The sequence below is a fragment of the Bos indicus genome, chromosome 4 (assembly GCF_029378745.1).
Source record: "Bos indicus isolate NIAB-ARS_2022 breed Sahiwal x Tharparkar chromosome 4, NIAB-ARS_B.indTharparkar_mat_pri_1.0, whole genome shotgun sequence".
Classification (NCBI taxonomy): Eukaryota; Metazoa; Chordata; class Mammalia; order Artiodactyla; family Bovidae; genus Bos; species Bos indicus.
The window spans coordinates 30,827,222-30,847,365 of NC_091763.1; the positions used below are offsets into that span (position 1 = coordinate 30,827,222).

The 20,144-nt window shown below is 41.0% G+C and overlaps 1 protein-coding gene across 1 annotated transcript in view; it reads left to right on the forward strand.

Moving 5' to 3' along the window:
- The window catches only part of DNAH11 (dynein axonemal heavy chain 11), a 368,614-nt gene that overhangs the window by 176,990 nt on the left and 171,480 nt on the right, over window positions 1–20,144 (forward strand). The window contains exons 44-49 of the mRNA XM_070787580.1: window positions 625–756; window positions 8,359–8,532; window positions 12,502–12,706; window positions 15,595–15,760; window positions 16,407–16,509; window positions 19,605–19,844. Of these exons, the coding sequence (XP_070643681.1) occupies window positions 625–756; window positions 8,359–8,532; window positions 12,502–12,706; window positions 15,595–15,760; window positions 16,407–16,509; window positions 19,605–19,844 (1,020 nt within the window). The remainder of the gene's footprint in view (window positions 1–624; window positions 757–8,358; window positions 8,533–12,501; window positions 12,707–15,594; window positions 15,761–16,406; window positions 16,510–19,604; window positions 19,845–20,144) is intronic.

A 20,144-nucleotide genomic window follows, 5' to 3' on the forward strand; every position in this document is an offset into this window, starting at 1 on the left:
AGTCTCACGTCCAAAAAATGCCACAAGCTAAGGGCAGCCAGTCTGACTTTCTAAATTTATGACAACAGGTGGGGGAAACAGCTGCCAGAGAATGAAGGGAAAGTGAGTTATCTAAATGTCTACTGGAGGGCAGTAGTCACACATCCCTTCCACCTCGTGCCTTCGTTCCCAGTGATGTTGTAGGGCAACACGTGCTGGAGAGAAAAACGCCTTTACTTTGTTTTTAAGTGAGAAAGTGGGTTATAGAGTCCTATGTATAGAAGGACTCACTACTTATTTAAAAAAGACAGCACAGCTGTATCCCCCTTGTTTTTTTTAATGTGTATTTCTCTTTATTATAGTGATTATTAATTAATTTATGATAATAGGGGGGTTTTTTTTGATCGTTTGTTGTTACATAGAAGATACGTCTGGTTGAAAGTGGCCAAGGGGTTCCACTGCCAACTCAGAAACCCAAGGCAGTCATTTATGCGTCTCCCAGGATAGCACATTACAGAGCTGGGGAAAATCATAACATCTCTTAAGGGTACAGAGGATTTATTCCTAAGTCCTATGAATTTTCTTCACTGGTTATTAAAAAAAAAAATTGTTGCCCTGAAAGAATGGCTTTTTCTTTTTCTTTAGACTATTTGTACTCTTCTGGAGTGTTTATTGACTCCTGAAAATGTACCTTCTGACAGCCCAAAGGAAGTTTATGAGGCCTACTTTGTCTTTGCTTGTATCTGGGCGTTCGGAGGCACTCTGCTACAAGATCAGGTATGTGTAGAAATAGTTTACAGGAGTAGTTTTATTTGGAGAAAAATATTATTATATGTGATCCCTGTGGGTTTGGGGGTTTTGGGGTATGTAAGTATCATAAAGCTACCTACTAGCCCTATTCACTCCTAAGCTTGTGCATTGTCAGGCAAGCTCATTGAGGCTGGCGGTGCTTTCCTCGGCTGACAAGGCAGGTCCATAGTCTTCCACCAGATCTCTCTTCGGAGCCCCAAGGTTCCAGGTCCACACCAGCAGTGTCCCAGTGTGCCCGAGACAGGGTGCTGCATCTGCCCCTCACCTCTCTGTGCTCTTCCTCTTGCCCCTTTTCCTCAGTGATACATTTCTCCCAGTTGCTCTGATTAAAAACCTGGGAGACATCATTCTTCCATCTACATCCTGTGGGCATCAGCTCCTTTCAGATAGAAAGTAGCTGTCACGTCTGTCCCCTTGTCTGTATCCCTACAGCCTTAATTCAGGAGTGTATCAGCTTTAGCTTGCTCTGAGCTATCACATTGTTTTGGCTCAGGCTGCTGTAACAAAATATCATGCTCTGGGTGTCTTAAACAGCAGAAATTTACTTTCCCTCAGTTCTGGAGGCTACAAGTCCAAGGTCAAGGTGCCAGCATGGTCAAGTTCTGGTGAGGACCTTCTTCGTGCCTTGCAGACAGATGCCTTTTTCTGTGTCTTCACAAGGCAGAAAGAAAGATAAAATGCTTTCTTGAGTCTCTTTGTGTAAAGGCACTAATCCCAACATGAGGGACCCACCCTCAGGCCCTCATCTCAATATAAATACCTCCCAAAGGGCCCATCTCCAAATACTACCACATTGGGGATTAAGGCTGCAGCATGTGATTTTGGTGAGGAGACAGTTCAATCCATAGCACATAATAGCCTGCTCATTGGTTTCCAGATCTCTACTCCTCTTACTTCTGCCTAGTCTCACACATTCCTAGGGTGGTCCTCATGAGCTATAATCAACCCCAGGCTGCTTCCTTTCCGCTGTCCTTTCCTTTGGCCTAAAACGAGGCTATCACACCTATACAACATTCCTAGCATGGTCTGTGACTTCTGATTTCTTTTTGGTAAACACTTAAGAACTTGCATAGACACATGTGCGCATGCCAACACACACACACACACACACAAATTGCTTAGACTTGTCAAAGTACAAAGTAGGAGTTTTTCGCCTTTAGAAATTTACATATCTAATCCCTTCTTTGCACGTCTGTGAATAGATTTTCTCCTGTTATCTTTACAGTAATTCAAGGTATCATCACTATGCAGGTAAAGTAAAACTCAGGCAAAGTAACTTGACTGACAACCGATGACAATATCTGGATTCCCACTCATGTATGTCTGTCTCCAAGGGCTATCCGTAGTGCCTCAGGATCTCTCAGGGCCATAAGTGCTTCTATGGGCACCCCTGAATCTTTGAATTAAAAATAGACGGCATAAGTCTTCCAGGCTTCCCTAAAATATTTCCACATATAAGTATTGTTGTTGTTCAGTTAGTCATTTGACTCTTTGCTACCCCATGGACTGCAGCATGCCAGGCCTCCCTCTCCTTTACCACCTCCCAGAGTCTGCTTAAACTCAGGTCCATTGAGTCGGAGATGCCATACAACCATCTCATCAGCTGTTACCGCCTGCTTCTCCTGCCTTCAGTCTTTCCCAGCATCAGGGTCTTTTCCAATGAGTTAACATATCCCATCAGGTGGCCAAAGTATTGGAGTTTCAGCTTCAGCATCAGTCCCTCCAATGAATATTCAGAGTTGATTTCCTTTGGGATTGACTGGTTGGATCTCCTTGTAGTCCAAGGAACTCTCAAGAGTCTTCTCTAGCACCAGAGTTCAAAGGAATCCATTCTTTGGCTCTTGGTCTTCTTTATGGTCCAACTGTCACATCCATACGTGACCACTGGAAAAACTATAGCTTTGACTAAAGATGACCTTTGTAGGCAAAGTAATGTCTCTGCTTTTTAATATGCTGTATAGGTTGTTCATAGCTTTTATTGCAAGGAGCAAATGTCTGTTATGGCTGCAGTCACCATTCACAGTGATTGTGGAGGACAAGAAAATAAAGTTTGTCACGGTTTCATTTTTTCCCCATCTGTTTGCCATGAAGTGATGGGACTGGAGGCCATGATCTTAGCTTTTTGAATGTTGAGTTTTAGCCAGCTTTTTCACTCTCCTCTTTCAACTTCATCAATAGACTCTTTAGTTCTTCTTTGCTTTCTGAAAAGAAACAGATGGATGACATCATAAGGATGTCATAAACAGACATCATAAGGATGATGTCATCCGCATATCTGAGATTATTGATATTTCTCCCAGAAATCTTGATTCCAGCTTGTGCTTCATCCAGCCCAGCATTTTGCATGATGTGCTCTGCATGTAAGTTAAATAATCAGGGTGATGATATACAGCCTTGACGTACTCTTTTCCCAATTTTGAACCAGTCTATTGTTCCATGCTTCTTGAACTGCGTACAGGTTTCTAAGGAGGTAGATATGGTGGTCAGGTATTCCCATAAGAATGTTCCACAGTTGTTGTGATCCACACAGTCAAAGGCTTTAGCATAGTCAATGAAGCAGAAGTAGATGTTTTGCTGAAATTCCCTTGCTTTTTCTAATGATCCAACAGATGTTGGCAATTTAATTTCTGGTTCCTCTGCCTTTTTTAAATCCAGCTTGTACATCTGGAAGTTCTGGGTTCGCATACTGTTGAAGCCTAGCTGTTGTAGGGTTTTGAGCATTACTTTCCTAGCATGTGAAGTGAGTGCAATTGTATGATCGTTTGAACATTCTTTGTCATTGTCCTTCTTTGTGATTGGAATGCAGACTGACCTTTTCCAATCCTGTGGCCACTGCTGGCTTTTCCAAACGTGCTGATATATTGAGGGCAGCACTATAACAGCATCATCTTTTAGAATTTAAAATAGCTCACCTGGAATTCTATCACCTCCACTAACTTTGTTCATAGTGAAGCTTCCTAAGGCCCACTTGACTTCATGCTCCAGGATATCTGGCTCTAGGTGAGTAACCACACCACTGTGGTTATCCAGGTCTGTAAGACCTTTTTTGTACAGTTCTTCTGTGTATTCTTGCCACCTCTTCCTAATGTCTTCTGCTTCTGTTACGTCCATACTGTTTCTGTCCTTTATTGTGCCCATCTTCACATGAAATTTTGCCTTGGTGTCTCTAATTTTCTTAAAGACATCTCTGGTCTTTTCCATTCTGTTGTTTTCCTGTATTTCTTTGCACTGATCCGTGAGGAAGGCTTTCTTATCTCTCCTTGCTGTTCTTTGGAACTCTGCATTCACATGGGTATATCTTGCCTTTTTTCCGTTGCCTTTTGCTTCTCTTCTTTTCTCAGCTATTTGTCAGGTCTCCTCGGACAACCATCTTGCCTTTTTGCATTTCTTTTTCTTGGGGATGGTTTTGATCATCACCTCCTGTTCAGTGTTATGAACCTCCATGCATAGTTCTTCAGGCACTCTTTGTAAGATCGAATCCCTTGAAAATATTTGTCACTTCCACTGTATAATCATAAGGGATTTGGTTTAGGTCATACCTGAATGGCCTAGTGGTCTGAATTTGGCAATAAGGAGTTCATGATCTGAGCCACAGTCAGCTCCCAGTCTTGTTTTTGCTGACTGTGTAGAGCGTCTCCATGTTCGGCTACAAAGAATATAATCAATCTGATTTCAGTATTGACCATCTGGTGATGTCCATGGTAGAGGCGTCCCTTGTGTTGTTGGAAGAGAGTGTTTGCTGTGACCAGTGCGTTCTCTTGGCAAAACTCTGTTAGCCTTTGCCCTGCTTCATTTTGTACTCCAAGGCTAAACTTGCCTGTTTTTTTTTTTTTTTACAATTAGTTCTAGAAGGTCTTGTAGATCTTCAGAGAAGCGTTCAACTTCATCTTCTTCAGCATTACTGGCCGGGGCATAGACTTGGATTACTGTGATGTTGAATGGTTTGCCTTGGAAACAAACCGAGATTATTCTGTCATTTTTGAGATCACATTTTGGACCATTTTGTTGACTATGAGGGCTACTCCATTTCTTTTAAGGGATTCTTGTCCACAGTAGTAGATCCAGTGGTCATCTGAATTAAATTCACCCATTCCTGTCCATTTTATTTCACTGATTCCTAAAATGTCAATGTTCACTCTTGCCATCTGCTGTTTGGCTACTTCCAATTTACCTTGGTTCATGGACCTAACATTCCAGGTTCCTATGCAGTATTGTTCTTTACAATATTTTACTTTCACCTCCAGTCACATCCACAACTGGGCAATGTTTCCCTTTTGCCTCTGCCTCTTCATTTCTTCTGGAGCTGTTTTTCCGCTCTTCTCCAGTAGCATGTTGAACACCTACCAGCCTGGGGAATTCATCTTTCAATGTCCTATCTTTTTGCATTTTCTTGCTGTTCATGGGGCTCTCAAGGTAAGAATGCTGAAGTAGTTTGCCATTCTCTTCTCCAGTGGACTATGTTTGGGAATTAAAATTGGAAGGTATTACAACCAAGAGTAACCCAAATTTGTTGGTTTAGTCACAGTAGGTTCTAAAATCCATGGTTGCTATGACCTGTGGGCCAGTTCTGCGACTTGTCACTAAGTTACTGTACTTTATATCTGTAAATGAATTTGGCATTTACTTGGCCTCCTAAGTCTCATTTTGACCCTTCTCAGAACCCACATTTCTTCAGTTATCTCCAAGTGCTTTTTCTAAAGAATAATAGCCTTTCTTGCCCGAGTTAAGAGTGTTGTGTGGCTTCACATGGTTTATCTCAAAGGCAGAATTTACACATATGGATTCCTCTCCATGGAGGCCACATGCAGAGTATTCCTGTCTACCCCAAAACCTCATGACTTTGTCTTTTTTCCAGTGTTCTCCACAGAGTGTTTCCTTTTCCAGGGCTGTACAACCAAGTAAAATGGCATGAGAAGGATGTTGACAGCTGAGATTTTTCTGTTCCTCATCATGACGGCTCACCTTCCTCCCAACTTGACCCTCTTTTCATCTTTGCAGTTTCCAGACTTGGCAGCCTTCCAAGCCAGCTAGTCAGACCAGGAGCTGAGCATCACGTGGTCCCCTTCCTGTCCCAGACACTCTCCCCAATTAGTATTCGACATCATCATCTTTACATTTTCAAAACTGCTTTAACTACACAGCATTCAAAAGAGAGATTATGAAGCTGGAAACATGAATGAAGCAGATCCAAGAAACAGTCTTAGGAATAGCCATTTAGTCATCAGATTTGGGTGCCTTCTATGAATATATGTCAGGAAAAGAGTTTAGGGTTTCTAATAGGCTAGCTTATTGAATCTTAAAAAAAAAAAAAATTATCCTGTCTGTATAGTTATAGCTATTCTTCTTTTACAAAAAAGGAACTCAAACTTAGATAAGTTGGCCTCCTTGGAGACACATGGCTAGCTTATGTCTGAGGCAAGTTCAGACTGCAGCTGACTGACTCAGACCTGTGTTCTTAACCCCGGCTGTTGCAGACACCTTCCAAAATTGGTCCCCGTCATCCCTCCCTGAGCCTCCTGTAAACAGCTGCTATCATTCCCCACTTGACTTCTGAAGTAATCTCCTCACTGGTCTTTCTGCTTCTGTACTTGCCCCATCATCCATTATGCACTCAGCAGCCAGAGTGGTTTCTTTAATGTAAATTGGATTATATGATACACTCCAGAATTTACAACACTTTAATGGATTCCTATTGCTTTTAAGATACAATTTTAGAATTTCATTTACAAGGCCTTTGGCTTTGGCCCAGCCTGTCTCTCCCTACTTTTTCCTCAGCCGCGCCCTCCCCTCCAGCTGCACTGGCCAGTTTCTGGAATGCAGGTTCTTTCCTGTGATAAGATCTTTGTACTTGTTGACTTCTTCCTGGAATGTTCTGCTCCCTAATTGGTGCCTGTTCTCAGAGTTGATTCCCTGTACATCCAGTTAAAATAGATGCCCTCATTTCTCTCACTTCCAGCAAAGTTGGCTTTCAAGATACCAGTGTATTTATTTCTGTGTTCATAGACTTCACCTCTGCTTCCACCATACTTCCCCTTCATTTCCCCCATAAGTTCTGTGAGGGCAGAAACCCTGTTTGTTTTCTTCCCCAGTACGGGAACAAATGCATTTTAGTGAGTGAATGAATGATCGAAGACTTGTCATCAAAATGACTCTGCTGACATAGTGGTTAGGTGAAGCAAATTTTATTGTAAAGTAGAAATCTCATGTGCATCCTTCCTACAAAGAATGGTAGCAAATAAGGAATATTTTTTTGAATGAACTTGGTTTCTGAACAACTTCGGTAGGATGATTAAAAAGAAAAAATCCTGTGATGCCAATCTGAAGATAACTAAATATGTAAGTAGTGGTCTATAGGAATGTGAGCTCCGCTTGTTGGGAAGGTTGGTGGGATCAGCTCTCCCTGCTAAGGCTGACCATGCCTCTCAGCCCTAACCACACCCTCCTACCCTCCAGCCATCCTATCTATCTCTACTCATGTGTCTGATCAGTCTCACACAGAAAGTGGGCCATAGTCCATGGACATAAGGACACCAAGGTAAAAGTAACTTGAATTTCCCTGGGGCAAAATGGGAGTTGAAGTTTTAGATACATGTAAGGTTGGTGAATGTGGTGAACACACACAGTGTATTTAGAGAGCTCCGAAGCTTTGTCTGGTCATCCCGTAGGTGCAGGAGGGGCTGTTAGTTGCTAGCACACAGTTGGAATTTCCCCGTCTCCACTTTCTAACCGCTAATCTAGCAGCAAAGGGCTTGTACCTGCCATCATAAAAACAAGCGCCTTCTAGCAAGGAGAACCTGTTTCCTACTCCATTATCTTTTCTGGAAGATTCTCTTACGGGACAGGAATCTGTGGAGTTTCAGCTCAACTACTGAGTTGAAAACCAAGTCTGTTCTTTCCCTTCCCTCATGGCAGAGCTTCTCAGATTTCAAATTTCAAAGACCAACAAAATTTCATTAATGATTTGAAGGAATGAAATAGGGTTACCAACTGTTTGTTTTTCTAAATAAGGGCATTTATTTTTAAATGACCATTTATTATCACCACAGCTTTATAAAGGAAGGGATATTTTTAACACCGAAAGTTCTACGAAGGCTATAAGCTCAAATAAAGAACAGTGTCTGAGTCAATAATGTTACTAATTTTTTGAAGTATTCGTTTGTTCCTACTTTCCCCATTTTGCTATCAACTGAGGGAGACATTGGTAGAAATAAACGCTAGTGTTTGCTAACCACTGTCTTAGCAGGGTGACCTGCATGATAGCTTGTTATCAAACTGAATAACGTCAGAGTCATCTAAGGTTCACCTAAACTTACCTTGCTTTTTAAGTTAATAATTACTGCCGAAAATTTGTACCTGATGGACGTACGGCAGTTATAGCTTTCAGCCTCAGTGGTATTGTCACTTATTATAACTTCCTTCTAGTTATTTATTTTTCTTTTGTCAGTTACTCAGTCCTGTTTGTAATTCTGAAGTGTTCACTGAAAACACTGTGTGATCAGCTGCGGTGGCTTTGTATGTGTTCAGAATTACCTGTAAGTCTGCAATAAGAATTTCTCTTGTTCTCCTTAGCTTTCTGGTTGTCAAGCTGAATTCAGTCAGTGGTGGCATAAAGAGATGAAAGCAGTGAAGTTTCCATCCCAGGGAACAATTTTTGATTATTATCTGGACCACAAAAGTAAGAAGTTTTTGCCTTGGGCTGATAAAATCCCCCAATTTACTATGGATCCAGAAATACCTTTGCAGGTAGGTGTGGGGAACACCGTGATCTTCAACCACATGTTGCTGGCTTGAGCCTCGTTTGTTTTTACGCTGTCTTCCTTTTCCTGCCTGATGGATGGTTTCCTGTTGGTATGGTCAGCATATAGCATATTTCCTTGGAAAGAAGAATCTGTTATAGGAACGGCTAGGAACATGGTTATATTTCTACAGTTTCTTTTTTTATTTCAACTTAATTCTGTGGTAACAGCTTTCTTTAGATTTTCCTAGAAATTGTATGATTTTATAAAAATTGAAGGCATGTTTTTATTAGTTCAGTGAGGTTCAGTGAGTCTTACTTCTGACCTTACTTTACATTTCTTAAGCAGTACTTTTCACATAGAACTTCTTTGACTTACCCCTGAAGCCATAAAATGAATGTTTCATCTTCCTAGTCAAAGATGTATATCTCAGTTTCACAAGGCAACTCACAAATCTAAATGAATCTTTATTGTTTTTTTAACTGTTTCTTTTTATAAATTGTCCTACATTTTTATATATCAAATTATCTTTTAACCATTTTCTAATTCTTCTTCAGTCTGTTTTGCTTTTCATTATATTTCTTTCTCAAAATTACCTCATATTGATTGGCTTTGGAACTTATTATTTCAAGCCGTGCCCTATAAAATGCATGTAAGTGATTGCCACGCTAATTAGGAGGCAGTTATTGTGAAATAAAAGAAAATTCAATGTATGCGTTTCCTGGAACTGAAGTAACAAAGTAACCACAGACGTGGTGGCTTCAACAACAGAAATGTGTTGTCTCACAGTTTTGGAGGCCAGAAGCTGAAAATAGAGGTGTTAACAGGGTTGGTTCCTTCTGAGGAATCTCCTAGATTCTGGAGGTTCACTGGCGGTCTTGGTGTCCTTGCTTTGAGGCGGCATTAGTCACTCACATATATGATGGCATTTCCCCAAGTGTATTCTGTGTATTCACACTTTCCTTTCTACCAGTCACTTTGAATTTGGGGCCCACTCTGCTTGTATCAGCATGCTTAAGACACCCTAACAAACTGCCATAGAATGAGTGGCTTAAACGTCAGAGATGCATTTTTCTCAGGCTAAGATTTGGTTTTCCCTGCGGCCTCTGTCCTTGGCTTGCAGATGGTCTCCTCTTGCTGTGGCCCCCTATGATCCTTTCTGTGTGTACACACATTCCCTGGACACCATCCTGAAGTGTGTTCAAGTTTGCTCCTTGGACAAGAACACCAGTTGGATTGGATTAGGTAGGCCTCACTTAATCATCTCTTTAAAGACCTTATCTCCAAATACTGTCACGTTTCTGAGATACTGGGGTTAGAGCTTCAATAGTTGAATTTTGAGAGGACACAATTCATCCTATAGCCATGAGAAAACTCATTATTTTGCAAACAAGAAACTCAGAGGTAGGAAGGCCCTGAGACTGATGAGTTCTGTGACTTGGTGATAACACTACGGATTCGGATCTTCCTGCCTTAGCACTGGCCTTGTTTAAAGACTGGTATCTCCTCAATCCAAGATGACTCTAGAGGTCCCAGGAGTTAGAAGGAAGCAAGACATGGAGAAAGAAGGCTTCTGTATTTTTTACTAAGCGGGCAGAAACTTTTTCCAGAAGCCCCAGAGCAGACTGCCTTCTGCATCCATTTCTCCAGGGGCCGTGTGCCGCCCCTACCCTAGTCTCAGGCCCAGGTGATGAGGTTACCTTAATTATGAAGGTCTGCTCTGTCCGCTTTATGGATTTTAACATCTCTGTTTTAGCTCAGCCTGTCTAGACCTCAGCCACCTAACGATATTATCTAGCTGGCTGAGAGCCGAGGACTTGTAGTTAACCAAAAGAAACACACAAAAAGTGATATCACAAGGTTGATGCATCTTATCAGGGATGTATTTTATTCAACAGAGAACCTGTCAGGACCTCCTAGTCTTACTTTATACACAATTGCACCAAATGTGATTTTGATTAAAAGCCTCTTAACATGTTAGAGGAAAACCATATTGAGTCAATAATAATAGCAAATACTAACATGACATTATAATATGGCAGGCCCTTTTCTAAATGCTTTATTTCCATAGATTAATTTAATCCTTTATGACACTCTTCTAATTCTCTGTTAGAAAGGACTGTTACTAGCCTTTTTATATATGGAGAAATGGAGTACTTAGACATCAGCTAATGTGTGTATGGTCCATGCTCTGAAGAGCATTCTGTGCAGTAGGTAAGATAGGACTCAGGCTCTAGACAGATTTGGGTTTAAATCCAAGTACCACCACGTATGCCTCTGGCCAATTTATTAATGTTCTCTAAGCTTTAGCTCCATCATCTCTGAAATGTAAATGATAACAAAACTCTCCTCCTAGGTTTGTTATGAGTATCATATGATGTAACACATGTAAACGGCTCAGCACAGTACCTCTCACATACTCAGCTCTCAGTAGGTATTAATTATCCATATTAATGTGTGGAGAAAAGAGCCAATATTAATAGCCAATTAAATAGCAAATGTGACAACTAGCAACAAGAAAGGAAAAGAAACATGTTACAGAATTCAACAGTGATTTTAAAGTCATCTGGGACTGTTCAGTGTAGCACAAAAGAGTCTGTGTCTTTCAACAGGTCCTGAGAGGAGCACTGAATTCAGGCGAAGTTCTAGAATGAATGCTCTTTATCATGAATTTGATCTTGAATGGTCTATAAAATACTGATCTGTGGTCAGTGTACGTGAACCATGCAGGGAAGAACTTTATCCATTACAGAGTTTGTGTGTTTTTCTTACGAGCTATATAAATCCTGCAAAGAGTTTTTTGTAATCCCCTTTTTAATTTGCCCCCCGCCCCCACCAACTGTAAGACCTTTTCAACTCTCTTTAATCACCGTGCAGGCTTCTCTCTCCAGTGTGTCTACATCTGCTTCCCCTTTCCCTGATTTTACACAGTGTATTCGTTTCTATTCCCTCAGTCGGCTTTTTATTTATTTGTATTCTTTTTATTGTATTTCTGTAAGCCACCTCAATTTTTTCATGAAACAATGTAGTATATGTGAGACAGCAAAAGAGACACAGATGTATAGAACAGTCTTTTGGACTCTGTGGGAGAGGGAGAGGGTGGGATGATTTGGGAGAATGACATTGAAACTTGTATAATATCATATATGAAACGAATCGCCAGTCCAGGTTCGATGCAGGATACAGGATGCTTGGGGCTGGTGCACTGGGATGACCCAGAAGGATGGTATGGGGAAGGAGGTGGGAGGGGGTTCAGGATGGGGAACACGTATATACCCGTGGCGGATTCATGTTGAAGTATGGCAAAACCAATACAATATTGTAAAGTAATTAACCTCCAATTAAAATAAATTTATATTTTAAAAAAATCTAAATAACTAATCTTTACAACAGAAGCATTGCTATAAAAAATGTTAACAGAACAGTGTACACTAAGGATCACCGTGCTTTGGACTTGTGACTATTTCGCTTAACGTTTGTTTCTTCCCGGCTGGTCTCTCCTTGCACTAAACTCCTTTAGAGTGAATTGTGTCTAATCATGTTGCACATAAATCATTAATCTTACTGGGTGAAAGAATTGCTACCAGTTTTTGTTAATACATATCTTGGCCTTTCGCATGTTTCACCATGTCCTAAAGAGTGGTGGGCAGTTTCTTAAGCGTTCACTGTATTCCTTTATAATACCTAACCAAAGGTTAGGCAGAGTATAGATATTTCCATGATAGGAAGCCTTGGGTGCTAGGTCTTAACTGGAAAAAATAAGTCAGTTCTTTCTGCTATGGCATTTTGACAACACTACACAGTTTCTTTTCTCAAGCTATGATGTCTGAACTGACCATTCAAAATGAAACATTAAGTGGGATCTCTCCTACTGGCTGTCAACTAGAACTAAGAATGCATTTAGTCTCAATTCTAAAATTCTAAAATGACTATGTGTTGGTGCAGGTACAAAATTTTGTCTGTTTTTCCCCACCAGAGAGCTCTGGTTCACACAACAGAGACAACCCGTCTTCGATATTTTGTGGAGTTGCTGCTTGAGAAAGGACAGCCATTGATGCTGGTAGGAAACGCTGGAGTAGGAAAAACAGTCTTTGTAGGTGACATGCTGGCAGGTCTGTCTGAGGCTTATATAGTATCCCGTGTGCCTTTCAACTACTACACAACATCGGCAGCCCTGCAGCGTAAGTGTTCCTCCTTTTATACTCCAGAAGCAAGGTCAGATACTATCAGAGCCAGGACATGCAGCCCAGAGATGATTCCTTTGTCTTAGACATTTTGCTTAGAATGAATTTTTATTTTTCACCACTCTGGCTGAATATACTTTGTTTAAATATTGTTATTTTGGCTTTTTATATCCCTCCTGGCTTTACTTGGGTTATTACTCTATAGAACAGAAAGAATTGACATCAACAGTTCCGTTGCTTTGCCTCTAAACCATTTGGTTAGCTTTAATCAATTTCGTGGAGCCCTAGCAACGAAAGAATATGCTCAAGGAAGAATGTATACTGGTTACCTCTGCAAGCAAGGGATTGATTTAGTGGGGAATTCACGCAGACTGTATTGATGAAATGACAGGCCACCAGTTGGTTGTTAAATCTTAGAACTGTGAGAATGATTTTTAGCTGTTGAATACATGCATCAGTGTAATCAAAAGAACCACATAGATTTGGGGCATTTTGAGTTTGGAAGGGCAGAGGGCAAACAGAGTAGACGTGAGAAGTAGAGAAGAACTACTATAAAGAGCTGAGAGCAGTGTCTCACTGTCCAGCAGAGCAGTGGGGTTGTGTCGTGTGAGGGCAGCAAAAGTTCCTATTGTCCACTGCTTTATGAAACCTGTTGCCCTGAGCATGGTTTCTTTGCTGTGTGCATTGTTGCTATTTCCTTAGCCCTATCAGTAGAGATTAACAACCTGTTTTCTTATCACTTAAATCATTAACTCACCCAGGAATGATTGTGCTGTAATCTCTTTCTTAATCAAGTTTGTCTTCCTCATCTTTGTGAGTGAAACAGTTAAAAGATGACCTGGAAGGTTTTCATTCATTTCTTCAGCGAATATGTATCATTTATCTACTTTATCCCCAGACACTGTGTATAATACATGCTTTTCATTGTGGACACAGAAGAAGGGATCACTTTATCACTTGTAAATGGAAGATTAGGGCTGCAATTCAATAGTTGAACGAAGTTTAGCTTGCTGATTCTTGGAAGGGTTACAAGCATGAATAGATTTAGACATTGCCTATTAGCATGAGAAATAGAAAGAGCTAGTGTACTCTGAAGAAAGGATTTCAGACCTTTGAGATGGGATGGTATATAGGCAAAAAGGGAACTTAGGCTAGAAGAATCAGATTAAGCAAAGACATGAAAGAGAAATTTGTGGGACACATTCATTTAATTGAATCTCTAAGTTGATCAAAGCATAGTGATCAGGTAGAAGATAGGGCAAAGGCTGGAGTTATAGGTGGAATGCCCAATTGTCTAGTTTGCTGAAGACTGGAAGGTTTCTGAGATAAGGGACTTTTAGTGCTGTCACTGGGATCATCCCAGGCAACCAGGGATGGTTGGTCACTGAGACTGTAGCTAACGTGCAAGTGGAAAAGAACATATTTCATATGGTACGGAGCTGTGAGCCATTGATGGGGAGCAAGGAGTTGACAAGATGCAGGCTCTACTTTGGGCTTTCCTGGTGGCTCAGTGGTAAAGAATCTGCCTGCAATGCAGGAGACCCAGGTTTGATCCCTGGGTTGGGAAGATCCCCTGGAGAAGGAAATGGCAACCCACTCCAATATTCTTGCCTGGAAAACTCCATGGACAGAGGAGTCTGGCAGGCTACAGTCCATGGGTTTGCAAAAGAACTGGACATGACTTAGTGACTAAACCACAACGACAACAGGCTCTATTTTAAGAAAAGTCTATGGTGGAGAGACCAGTCTCCTTGAGCAATGTATTAGCTGAATGAAATGATACCCTGGACTAGAGCTTTAGAAGGAAAGACAAAAGGAGGAGACGTGAGGTACCATTTACAGGCTGTGCTTGAACAAATCAGGGACCAGAAAGGAAAGATTAAATTCAGGCCTTGCATCTGGCTGATTGGGAGAGTGTTAATCCTGTTGGTAGGAGCACAGAAGGCTAAAAAGAAGTGATGGGTCATGAGTGGGGAAGAGGTATGTAAAATTGAGTTTGGGAACAGGCACATTTGATGTTGGCCAAACATACAGTTGTCAGTGGCTAACAGGAGCTGAAGTTTAGCAACCATTTGGAAATGTAGATATGCTGCTTGGAAAAAGGGCTTGTGAATTAACTTTTTATATATTATTTTACTTCATTCATTCCTGTTTTCATTTAACAAGTTACTTACTTGCTGTAGGTGTTATGAGGCATACAGAAATGAACACGACAGAGTTCTTGTCCTCAAGCTATTTATAGTTCATTTAGAGAGTAGGCAAGTGACTAGATACTGCATCTCAGGTCCATACTGTCAAGATTTTCTGTATTTGTGATTTCCTCTCAAACATATCAACACAAAGTCAGATAGGCAAGTGAAGAGATATAACTTGAGGTATACACAGGATAATGCCTGCATATAGTATCCTCTTATACTTCTGTACCCCATGGCCCAAGAAGAGAGATGTGAGAAATTCCTGACTGTCCCTAGACTCTAGTACGAGGAAGATAAAGAAGGACTTATTGACGGGTTCTGGGTGGACTGGCAGTGGTTCCTGAATGACGGTAGGTACGGGGGGGAAGGTGTGAAGGTCCGTAGCGAAGGTGTTGTCTCAGATGTGATGGCCAGTGTGCCCAGTGCTGCAGCTGCGGACTCTGGGAGCGGAGCCAGGGTGAGCTCCAGGAGAGTATTACATGGCAGGAGATGAACAGAGACATGTTTCTGGGATTAACCTGCAGAGAGGTGATACTTGAAGCCACAGAGTGGATGAAATGGGCAGGATGAGGAAAAAGAAGAAAAAAAGGACTAATGTTCTGTTTTGTATTTATGTATAAATATATTTATATATAAACAGAAGTTTACATTTTTATTTGATTGGTGGACAGAATTATACATTGGTTTCAGGAATTCTTGAGAAACCTCTAGAGAAGAAAGCTGGTCGTAACTATGGTCCAGGAGGAAATAAAAAGTTGGTCTATTTTATTGACGACGTGAATATGCCTGCAGTGGACTCGTACGGCACTGTCCAGCCCCACACTCTGATTCGACAGCATATTGATTATGGACACTGGTAAGCGATTCTGTGTTTCATTTTCTACTGAAATCTAATTATTATTACTATGGATAAAATTTTTTAAATAGAATCACCCCAGTTTCTTCCTCTTCTGAGGAGCATCTTCTGTGATACTTTTTTGGGTTTCAGTTTGCTTCCCCTTTTGCTCATCTTAAATGGAGTAGATTTTCTTTGCATCATTGGAAGAATTGGATTGAAAAGTATCTTAGAAACATAAACTCTCCAGTTAAAGCTTAAGCTCCTTAATATATTAACTCACAGTTACTTAGGAGAAGCTTGACATTTTCTGTAAGATGTAAACATCTGGTAATGTCTGGGCATCACAGTTGACAGTCCCTGATGTTAAGCAGGGGAGAGCCCCTAGTCTTGCTATGGGTATTTTTAACCAGACTAAAGTGAATCAATAAACAGCAATAATACCTATTGATTTAGCTCCACGTGTTGATACTAGCATCAAAGGAGCCACATAGTCTTCAGCTTCCCAAGCTTTAGTTTTTATCTCTCAGATAGGCTAACAAGTTCAACATCACACAGTGATTATAAAGATTAAAGAAAACAATTTATGCTGAAGTCCTTTATGAACTGCTGGGATTTGTTGTTATTTTGAACTTTGGGATTTAAGGTTCTGTTTTCTATCTTGCAGGTATGACAGACAGAAAGTGATGCTTAAAGAAATCCACAGCTGTCAATATGTTGCCTGCATGAATCCGATGGTGGGCAGTTTCACCATCAATCCTAGACTACAGGTAGGGTGTCAATACTCACATTGTTGATCCTGATTCTTAGTGCTTTTGGGGTAAAGATTAGGCTGTATGGTTCTACTGTACATTTGGTGAAGCATGGAAGCTTATTTTAATTAACAGAATTTTTAAGGCAGCTTTTGGTTTACAGAAAAATGAGCTGAAAGTACAGAGAGTTCCCATGTATTCCCTCGCACCCTGTGACTCATCTACAAACACCTTGCATTGGTGTGCTGCCTCGATTACAATTGATGAGCCAATATTTATAAATTATTATTAAGTGAAGTGTAAAGTTGATGTCAGGGTTTGTTTTTTGTGTTACATATCCTGTGGCTTTTAGCAAACGTACAATTACAGGTATCAGTTATTAAAGTATCACACAGAGTAGTTCATGTCCTAAAAATCCCCTGTGCTCCCCCTAATCAGCCCTCCCTATCCCCGAATCCCTGGCCACCATTCATCCTTTTCCTGTCTCTATAGTGTTGCCTTTTCCAGCGTGTCCTATAGTTAGAATCATATAGTATGTAGCCTCTTCAGACTGGCTTCTTTCTCTTAGCTTAAATATGCATTTAAAGTTCCTCCATGGCTTTTCATGTCTTGGTAGCTCATTTATTTTTATCACTGAATAATACTCATTGTCTGGGTGTTCCTAGTTTGTTTATCCATTTACTTATTTAAGGATGCTTTAAGCAGAAGGTATTAAGAAGAGGTGGCAAGAACACATAGAAGAACTGTACCAAAAAAGATCATAATAACCTGGAAACCACAATGGTGTGATCACTCACCTAGAGCCAGACATCCTGGAATGCAAAGTCAGCTGGGCCTTAGGAAGCATAGCTACGAACAAAGCTAGTGGAGATGATGGAATTCCAGCTGAGCTATTTCAAATTCTAAAGTGCTGCATTCAATATGCCAGCAAATTTGGAAAGCTCAGCAGTGGACACAGGAGTGGAATAGGTCAGTTTTCATTCCAATCCCAAAGAAGGGCAATGCCAAAGAATGTTCAAACTACCGCACAATTGCACTCATTTCACATGCTAGCAAAGTAGTTCTCAAAATTCTCCAAGCTAGGTTTCAACAGTATGTGAACCGAGCGATGTACAGGATGGATTTAGAAAAGGTAGAGGAACCAGAGATCAAATTGCCAACTATTGGATCACATAAAAAGCAAGAGAGTTCCAAAAAAACATCTACTACTGCTTCATTGACTACTCTAAAACCTTTGACTCTGTGGATTACAACAAATTGTGGAAAAGAGCTAGGAAAAGCAGACCACCTTACCTGCCTCTTGAGAAACCTGTATGCAGCTCAAGAAGCAACAGTTAGAACTGGATATGGAAATACAGACTGATTCCAAATTGGGAAAGGAGTATATCAAGGCTGTATATCGTCACCCTGCTTATTTAACTTATATGCAGAGGACATCATGTGAAATACTGGACTGGATGAAGGACAAGCTGGAAGCAAGATTGCTGGGAGAAATATCAATAACCTCAGATATGCAGATGACACGACCCTTATGGCAGAAAGTGAAGAGGAACTAAAGAACCTCTTGATAAAAGTGAAAGAGGAGAGTGAAAAAGCTGGCTTAAAACTCAACATTCAAAAAACTAAGATCATGGCATCTGGTCCCATCACTTCATGACAAATATATGCGGAAACAGTGGAAACAGTGACAGACTTTATTTTCTTCAAAATAAAGAGCTCCAAAATTATGGCTGCAGTGACTGCAGCCATGAAATTAAAAGATGCTTGCCTCTTGGAAGAAAAGCTATAATAAACCTAGGCAGAATATTAAAAATCAGAGACTTTACTTTTACTTTACTTTTTCGACAAATGTCCGTCTAGTCAAAGATGTAGTTTTTCCAGTAGTCATGTCTGGATGTCAGAGTTGGACCATATAAAAGGCTGAGCACTGAAGAATTGATGCTTTTAAACTGTGGTGTTGGAGAAGAATCTTGAGAGTCCCCTGGGCTACAAGGAGATCAAACCAGTCAATCCTAAAGGAGATCAGTCCTGAATACTCATTGGAAGGTCTGATGCTGAAGTTGAAGTTGGCCACCTGATGTGAAGAGTTGACTCATTGGGAAAGACCCTGATGCTGGGAAAGATTGAGGGCAAGAGGAGAAGGGGATGACAGAGGATGAGATGGTTGGATGGCATCACCAACTGGACATGAGTTTGAGCAAGCCCTGGGATATGGTGAAGGACAGGGAAGCTTAGTGTGCTCCGGGTCTTGGGGTCACAAAGAGTCAGACACAACTGAGTGAATGAACAATAGCAATGGTTGTGTCCAGATTTTGGCAATTAGGAATAAAGCTACAGTAAATACTTATGTGCAGGTTTTCTGAGTGCATGTAAGTCTTTAAATAATAATCGCCACCACTGCCACTGTACATACAACAGTCTGTGGTTTGCTTGCTTTTGTGTAGTCAGTGGAGACTCAGCTGGGTGACTCTGCTGACCTAACCTGAGCTTGTTCACATGTTGGGCAGTTAATTGTCAGCTACTCAGGGTGGCTTTGGCTGGAGTGATTGTAATTGGGACAACACGGCTCTGTGTCATATGTCTCTCATCCTTGGGTAGGCATGTAGAATTCATTGCAAAGATAGAGCCCTAAGAGAGCTAGTGGAAACACACAAGCCTTTGACAGTGACCGGCACCCTGTTACTTCTATCTCCTTCTGTTGCCCTTATCAAGTCATATGGGCACTCTGAGAGTCAGAGTGGAAGGTACTGCCAAGTTCCATCACAGTGGGTATGGATACAGGAAGAGATGAAAAATAAAGTGCCCCTCCCTGTTTTGGTAATCTACTGGAAAGTAAAGGTGAAAGTGTTAGTTGCTCAGTCATGTCTGACTCTTTGTGACTCCATGGACAGTGACCCGCCAGGGTCCTCTGTCCATTGGATTTCCCAGGCAAGAACACTGGAGTGGGTTGCCATGCCCCTCTCTAGGGGATCTTCCCAGCCCAGGGATTGAACCTGGGTCTCCTGCATTGGCAGGTGGATTCTTTACCATCTGAGCCACCAGAGAAGCCCCAATCTACTAGTACCATTACATTTTCTATTTTATGCAGCTCTCATGTTTGTTTTTGTTTTCAGAGACATTTCACAGTGTTTGCATTCAACTTCCCATCGCTGGATGCACTGAACACCATCTACAGCCAGATCCTGAGTTTCCATTTCCAGCAGCAAGCATTTGGTCCCTCAGTTCTCAGGAGTGGCCCCACTTTGATACAGGCAACAATCGCATTCCATCAGATGATGGCACATACATTTTTACCCACGGCCATTAAATTCCACTACCTCTTTAATTTGAGAGACTTGTCAAACGTCTTCCAGGTACCTCGATGACTCTGTGTTATGTGTCTTGAGTGGGGCACTGATTAAAGTAATACCAATGGGGTTCATTCATAGAACTTAGTCTAAAACTATGCTGCATCCTTGAGCATGTATTCTTTCATTTTCTGTAATCAGCTTTATGAAGTATGCAGGTTTATTAATCCCATTTTGTCAATGAAAGTAGCAATTCCCCTTAGGTTGGTAGAGACTTAGCAATAGAAGCTAAGGTAGAAATCTTGGCTCCCTATTTCATTGATTCTGAATATGATTCTGTATAAATATTTGAGTGTCTCATTTTGT